General features: G+C 35.9%; 1 protein-coding gene across 1 annotated transcript; it reads right to left on the bottom strand.

Annotated features, from left to right (window-relative positions):
* Positions 1-686: 686 nt before the first annotated feature.
* Positions 687-3,312, bottom strand: LOC111881837 (prefoldin subunit 3). The gene is made up of 6 exons (XM_023878230.3): positions 3,069-3,312; positions 2,516-2,573; positions 2,352-2,423; positions 1,993-2,112; positions 1,011-1,112; positions 687-917 (listed from the first exon to the last, which is right to left on the bottom strand). Exons 1-6 carry the CDS (start codon positions 3,218-3,220, stop codon positions 837-839), a joined length of 585 nt encoding a protein of 194 aa, XP_023733998.1. The 5' UTR covers positions 3,221-3,312; the 3' UTR covers positions 687-836.
* Between the last annotated feature and the right edge of the window lie 4,575 nt (positions 3,313-7,887).

Genomic DNA, 7,887 nt, shown 5'->3' with positions numbered 1-7,887 from the left:
CTCTCTTTTCAGCGGGTTGTTTAATTGGTTTCACTAACCAACCTCATCCTCTCTCTCTCTCTACTTTCTCTCTCTCATTTTCTCTTGTACAATGTGTTTTAAAACTTGTACCTTAATTGTTTTGTATTTTTTTTTTAAGTAAATGGGTTAAATAGGTTAAGAAAGATAAGATTTCCATGTTTTGTAGGTTGGAAAAGATAAAGAAAAAAAAAAGACAGATTAATTTATGACTCACTGGGTTCAATGGGTCGGGAGATAACGACTCACTACTCCCTAAAAGTCCTAAAATCCGATAAAAGTTAATTTATGATTTTTTCGTAAACAAAAATTAATTTATGACTAAAACGTAAACTGGGCCAAAATTTTAGGATTTTATTGGAGATTTCCGTATGAAAAATGGGAGAACTTCAAAAAGTAATAATTATATTGGCTAGTTGAAAAGCTACTTCTAGTAGCTTTCTAAAACTATTTTTTTTCCTTGTCAACCATGGCAACCTAAAAAAGCTCAAGTAGTAAAGTTATATCGTAACTTATAAACTAGCTATAACGCGCCAAGCATAGTCTTAACTTTTTGAGGCTATCTTACTATTAACTATTCTACTACAATAACAGTGTTCCACTATTAACCAAATATCTCAAGTAAAAATGTAAAATTAAAGAAAAAAAAATGTAGCAAAACAGAAGAATGGGAAAGAAAAGTAGTTCAATTAAACACAATAATCAAACATTAATGTTACACAATGGATGCATAGAAACAAACCAACAAGTTGAAATGAGATCAAAATTCATAAAAAACCAAAACAGAAATTTCACCTGATTTTTTTTTTTAATTTTTCTCATGAATCTTGAGAGGAAGAAGAAGCTTGTTTAACTCTTCGTTGATGAACATCCCAATTGTACACCCGAGCAATCGTAACCTAATCCACACAAGTAACATCCACATCAGCGCCACGTCATCAAATGATACAAAAAAAATCATAATTTAATGAAATGGGTTGTATTAGTATTACCTGTGTAATGGTAACTTGATCTCTTAAGAACTGTAGATCACCAACTAAAACTTCTAAACTTGCTTTTGCATTTTCCAAGTTCTTTTGCAAGAGTGATGTAGCCTGTATTAATATTATATTATTAAATTATATTATATTAAATGGGTCAAATTTATAAATATATAGATATAAATATGAAATGGGTCAAAGGTCAAACAAACGGGTCGCATTTACAACCCTCTTAAGATCCGATCGATTTTAGACTATTCATTTTGATGATGTTGTTTAATCATGTTTAACTTGTTACTCATTTACAAAACTAAAGGTAAATTACAATTTTCGTCCTTGTAGTTTGTTGATTTTACAGATATAGTCCCTGAAAAGTATTTGTCTCCGTGAAGTGGACACCGTTTATTTTAAGCCCTCAACCTCATGTAAAATGACCATTTTTCCTTATTTTTACTTACTTTATTATTATTATTAATATATAACAACAATAATATGTAGCTGATTGTTTCAATCTTGATCCTCGCAAAAACATTCTCTTGCAAGTTTAGTCCTTATTTGATGTTTTTGTAACATTTTTGGTCCCCGTTTCAAGTAAAATGACTGTTTTTGTGACCAAAATTGCAAAAACAAGTTACACTCAAGGACCAAAAATGTTACAAGAACCTCAAATAAGGATCAAATTTTGAAGAGAAAACTTTTTGAGACCAAATTTTCAAAAACCAGCTACACTCAGGGACCAAAAATGTAATTTACCCTAATAACAACAATCATCAATAAAAATTAAAAACTAAATGCAAAATAGTGATTTTACATGTGGTTAACACGGCATCCACTTCACGGACCAAAAATGTGCCAAAAATACTTTTCAGGGACAAAAAGATGAAAAATACTTTTGGATGGGACATATCTGTGAAAACCCACAAACCACAGGGACAAAAAGTGTAATTCACCCAAACTTAAACCTAGAGGAAATATTTAAGAAAAAAATAAGCACCTCTTCACATGAGTATTCCAGCATTACATTTGCTCCCAACCATAAGCACACAGAATCTGTATTATCAATCCGGGCCCGCGAATAGATGCCTTCAGATACTTCAAAATCTGTAAGAAATGCCTGAAAACAAAATTAAATAAATAAAATATCTCACAATTCAATGCAAGAAATAGCATCATAGTTTTATTTCTTTTTATTATAGAATTGTATATTGTTATAATTGGGAAGAATATTTTTGTGTACAATGTTGTAGCAGAAAAGAACATTTCTCAAAAATATCAATCAACCATAGAAAAATTAATCAATCCAAGAAGAAAAAGAAAGGATTTAGTTTTTTTTTTTTTTTTACAATAACTGACCTCATCACTGTCCTTTTTAGCTTGTAAAGTAGCAACAACATCTAAGCACTTTTCAATATCTGGAATCTTTGCCTACAAAGCAGAAAGCAAATATTTATATAGTTTTGATTAAATGAATAATATTGTTCATTTTCAGTTTATAGGTCATTCAGTGTGTATATTACCTGAAGATCTCTCTGTTGTGCAAGAAGTTTCATCTCAACCACTTTGTATTGCTGAAGCCTGAATATACCAAAAAAAAAAGGAATGGAATCTGTCAAAGAAACTGGAATCTGTTAAAATAAAAGTTTATTTCTCCATGTTAAGTTTTTAAACTTTTCACATCTAGTTATCCTATATACAACAGGATCAGAAATTGACGTGTAGAATCAATTCATTCTTTTAGTTACAGATTACATTTATCCGAAGGAATTTAGAATTGTAGATACTTCTGTAAAATCAATTTTAGTTCAAATCGATTTCCTGGATTGTTATCCCAAATAAAACACATCGGACATTGTATTTAGCTTAATTAGAAGATTCAAACTGTTAGTTAATCAAAATTTTAACAACGAAACAGCGCATTTCTTCATTGACGCTTTGCACACAAAAACCGCTCATAAACCCTAATACGACAGTTGCTGATCTGATCTGAGATTTTCTAGAACGTTGACACAAAGCATAGTAAAATTGAACTATAGAAAACAAGCTTAGATATATGGAATGAAAATGAGAGACCTTTCTTGGAGGAAGGCGAGGGTGGAGTTGACATCAAGACCTAATTGATTCAAATAAGCTTGCACGTCTTTAACAAAAGAAGCCGCGGGTATTCCCCTCCGTTCCGCCACCACTTCACTGTCCGACTGCGGCGGCGATGATGATGTAGCCATTGTCTTCTCCGAGCTCACTGATTCAAATAGAAAGAGTAAAAGGGAGGCTGAGTTATGTTCGAGAGAGGTTTTGATTGATCAAAGAGGCGAGTGAGACATTTTATGTCCTTTCCGAAATATAAATATAAAACTAAATTAATTTCTTGCTAATATATTATTACTTAAGGAAATAGTCTAATTAACTTTTTGGTTTGTTCACATCTGGGTAAATATTTTTTTTACACGTATAGGTAACGAACTTTTTTTAGTGTTAACATATGACCATTATGACCAGCTCTAACATGTTATATCTGGTCATATGTGAACACTTCTAAAAAATTTGTTACCTAGATGTATACAAAAAAAGATAGTTACTTAGATGTGAACAAACCGAAAAAGGTAAAAGTAAATTACACGAATGGTCCATGTGATTTGGGTAATTTGTGCGTTTAGTCCCTAAATTATTTTTTAACTCGGATGATCTCTACTGTTTATTACGCACAATAAAAATAAATAGTATGGATCATCCAAGTTAAAAAGTAAGTTATAGACCAAACGCACAAATTACCCAAATAGTAACGCCCTGTTCTGAATTGACTCCTAGTCTGGGGCTGTGGCCCGAACGCCGGTCGTCATAAGGATTATGACTTTTGAAAGGGTAAGATCTAGGCCATTTTGGGTGCGAGTGATGCATTAGAAGTGTTCCGGATGTTCGGTTTGTGTTTTGGAGCCTAAGGGTATTTCGGTAAAGTGTCAGTTTGGGCTTTTGTGAAAAATGGACTTTTGTTCGGAAAGTATTTAGGAAGATATGAGTTTATAGAAGTGTAGGGCTTCTCGTTACCTTTTTGTGGATATAAGGATCGTCGAAAACGGATTTATAACGAAGAAGTTATGGTCTTCGGAAGTTTAGTGGTTTCAGGCTTAGCCGAGTACGCTCGGCGTACTAGTGAAAAAGGCCATACGCTGGGCGTACTGACCAGGATGGTCACGAATGTTCTTCGGAGTACGTTGGGCGTACCATATGAACGTTGGGCGTACACCAATCAGACCTGAACACTATTTTAGGGTCTTGGACCCTATTTAAGCTCCTTATCTCATAACCTAACCCTAATATCTTCAGCCTCCACCCTCTAAACCCTAGAAATTGACCCTTAGCCCTCATTTGAGTGATTTTGGACCTTGGATGGCCATTAGAGGAGTATTTTGGTGTTTTTGAAGAAGAAGGTGTTTAGAGAAGAAGCAAGAGATTGAAGTGAGCTTGTAAATCCAGAGGTTTTACATCAATTCCAGCCTATTGAAGGTATAAAGTTCTCATCTTGGTGCTTCTACATCATAGATCTAGGTTCTCATGGATATTGTCCCTTTTGGTTTCAAGAATGGATTTTTATGATGCAAATCCGTTTCTGGACTTAGGGTTGCCACCCATGAAGTTATTTGAGTCCCTTGAGCAGTAAAGTTGCAATCTGTAGGCCCTATTTGCATCCATGCAAGAGATCTAGCCATTTCCATGAAGATAGTTGTTATTTTTACAAGTTTGATCTCATTTGGTGAGGTGCAAGCCACCAAGTGATCAACTGCATGGGTTAAGAAGGGCTATTGGACTCATATCTGTAGTTTGGAAGTTGTGTCTTAAGGGATTAAGCAGTTTTGAAGAATATGGTTTATCAGAGGAGTACGTTGGGCGTACACGCCAGTATGCGCAGCGTACAAGCCATGCAAGCTATACGCGCAGCATACAGAAGAGTACGCTCAGCGTACACTCAGACTGTGTACTTTGCATTATTGGGACTCGGTTAGGGGCCAATCCTTGGGTTAGCAGATGTTGGGTCGTGATGGGCCACCAGGAGACAGTTAAGGGCCTAAGGGCTAGTTTGGGTTTAGGTGGAAAGCCCATTTAAGGAGTTGGGCCCAATTTAGAAAATTGGGCCATTAGAGGACTTTAAGGGCCTTAGTGAGTTTGAAAAGACTAGAAAGGATTGGGCCTCGGTCATGGTCCAATTTAGATCAAAAGGGGTAAAATAGTCATTTTACCCTTAGATGGATTCTCAGTTTTTGACTAAGTGTTTATTTTTTGTCATAATAGTCAGGGAGTCGTTGGAACAGTTGACAGAGACACCCTCGCCCAAGTTTTCAGCATCCAGTTTGAGAGGTGAGTTTTCCTCCGGTAGGAACGGGTCTAAGGCACCAATGACGGCCTGTTTAAGTAGTAGAGTATGTCGGGGTGAGCCCGATGCCGAGGTTAGACCGATGCAGTCTATATGTTTCCGGACTTCGGTCCGCAGCCGGGGCGGTCCCAAGAAGTAGTTATGTATGCTTGATGTCTTTGTGATTCATGCATGATTATGTGTTATGTATTATGTGTTCCGGACTTCGGTCCGATGTCGGGCAAGTCTGATGCAGTATATGTGATTATGTTATATGTTATATGTTCTGGGGTAAGCATGATGTAAGTTAGTCATTATGCCATGTATTATGTATTTCGGGGCAAGCCCGATGTATGCTAGTTTATGTGTTATATGTATTTGTTCCAGGCTTCGGTCTGATGTCGGGGCAAGCCCGATGCAGATTATGTGATTATGTTATGTGTTTTATGATATATTTTATGATGTGTATGTGTCGGGGTAAGCCCGATCCCGAGGTGAGCCCGATGCTCGATGCGGTCGGATGCCAGGGTGAGCTCGATGCCAGACAGGAGTTCGATGTCGGGTAAGCTAATGTCGGGATTCATCTCGATGCAGTGGGAGTAGTCCCAGAGTTATGTTATTATTGATATGTGCTTTGTATGGTATGTGGTAGTTGGGGGAGCTCACTAAGCTTCGTGCTTACAGTTTCAGTTTTGATTTCAGGTGCTTCAATTTTCAAAAGAGGAGCTCGGGAAGATTGTAGTGTACACACCATTTGTTCAGCCTAGGATGTGTATACTATGATATATTTGACAGATGTTATGTTATTCTTGAGATACATAGTTTATGATTTTTATATGTTGAAAGATAATTATGGTTTTATTAATGAGTTAAAAATGAAATTTTTTGCATGTATTTTTGGGATGTTTCAAGTTGGTATCAGAGCCTTGGTTTGATGGATTCGGGCACACTTTCAGGTGTGTCTGAACTCAAACTAAGGAATTGGTATAGAAATTTTCAAAAAGGAAAATCAATTTTTGTAAAAACGAATGTGTGAAAAGAAAAGAGTTTTAGAAAAAGCCAAAAGCATTTTTAGAGAAAAGAACTCTGAAAAGAGAAGAAGGGTGTGGTGCATGCAATCAGCCGAGCTCAAGTAAGTACTCCCAATATACCCATATAAGTTTATGTTATATTATGATTATCTATTTAGAATAGCATGCTAGATTAGGACTAAGGATCTAGGAAGAATGCCTTATGTGCCTGCTATATGTGTTTCAACTTTATGAGAACTGCATACTAGTACAGATTAGTCAAGATGATAGCCTGAGTAGTATATGCTTGATTATGTATACTTGATGTCCGAATGCTGCTTGCTTTGTGCTTTTAGGAGTTATAGTTGTCTTTCGCTAACTAGTAAACGAATATGTTAAGTTACATATTGCAAGGACTAAATAATTTCAGAAGGTTAGGTCTAGCTTTGTTTCGTAGCTCTTGTCTGAGTCCAACCGTTGTAGGGTAGGATCTCTCATTCGAAGAATTATCTAGTCTGAGTAGTATGTAATAGTATTTGCGACCTAGTTAGGGAAAGAAAGCAGGGACTTCTATATGCTTATTACCCTTGAACCTTTGAATCCCCATGCATCAAGACCCAGATTTCACCATTCTTGGAGTGTGTACGGCCGTACACACTTGGTATGGCCGTAAACACATCCCATTGGCCGTGAACTTCCCTTTGATCAATCAAATGTGACTCTACACTTCATTCAAGTGTTCCTTAGTCCCTTAGGTTGTTTCCTTGCATTTTAGTCGTGTTAAACACTAATTACATGCCTATATATGTCGTTATATGTCATTTAGGACTCGTTTGTGTCTCGGGAATTTATTCTTGGAACTCCTCATCCATACACGAATCTGCAGTTGAATCACCTACATAAGGTGAGTTCATACCCCTATAATCAATCTTTTAAATGTTTTTAAACGCTTTCAGGGGGAATACAAGTTGAACACAATGATAAATTGTGTAAATGTTATTTGTGATAACCATCACATTAAAAGGATTTCTTATGGTTTATAAGTGATCAAAACCATTTCAAAAACTCTTTTTAATTTATGTTGATCTATTGTTTATAAAACACCGTTTTTAAAGTACAATCATAACTAAGTAGATAAATGAGTCTTTTATTCAAATCAATAACAGTTCAAACAAACATACTAGTAAACTATAAGGGGTATAGTTTAAGAGTTCAGAGCATACTATAACGAGAAATAGAAAGAACATACTATAAAGAGAAACGGGGAGGAACATACTAAAACAAGAACAAGATAACAATAATGTGAAACCACTACTTCACGACTTAGCAATATACTTGTTAGGACGCGTTTTGTAAACAAAGTCTCCTGGAGGGAGAGCGTGAGTTTGTGTATAGATCTATACTAGATTGACCATCATACACCTTGTTGCTAGCTACAGTGGAACCTGCAGGTCTATGGGTGACAAATGTCATACCATTTCGATGTCTTTGGAACGTCGTGTCTTATACTAGTCAATCAAGCATGGTTACAACC

This window comes from Lactuca sativa, chromosome 1, assembly GCF_002870075.4.
Source record: "Lactuca sativa cultivar Salinas chromosome 1, Lsat_Salinas_v11, whole genome shotgun sequence".
NCBI lineage: Eukaryota > Viridiplantae > Streptophyta > Magnoliopsida > Asterales > Asteraceae > Lactuca > Lactuca sativa.
Note: the sequence above shows the minus strand (reverse complement) of the source record. Positions and strands in the feature narration are given on the sequence as shown.

Coding starts and splice junctions, on each gene's coding strand:
- LOC111881837 (XM_023878230.3), bottom strand. CDS start 3,220: ATGGCTACATCATCATCGCCGCCGCAGTCGGACAGTGAAGTGGTGGCG. Junction 1,113..1,992: donor TGGAATACTCATGTGAAGAG/GTGCTTATTTTT, acceptor ATATTAATACAG/GCTACATCACTCTTGCAAAA. Junction 918..1,010: donor ATCAAGTTACCATTACACAG/GTAATACTAATA, acceptor TGTGTGGATTAG/GTTACGATTGCTCGGGTGTA.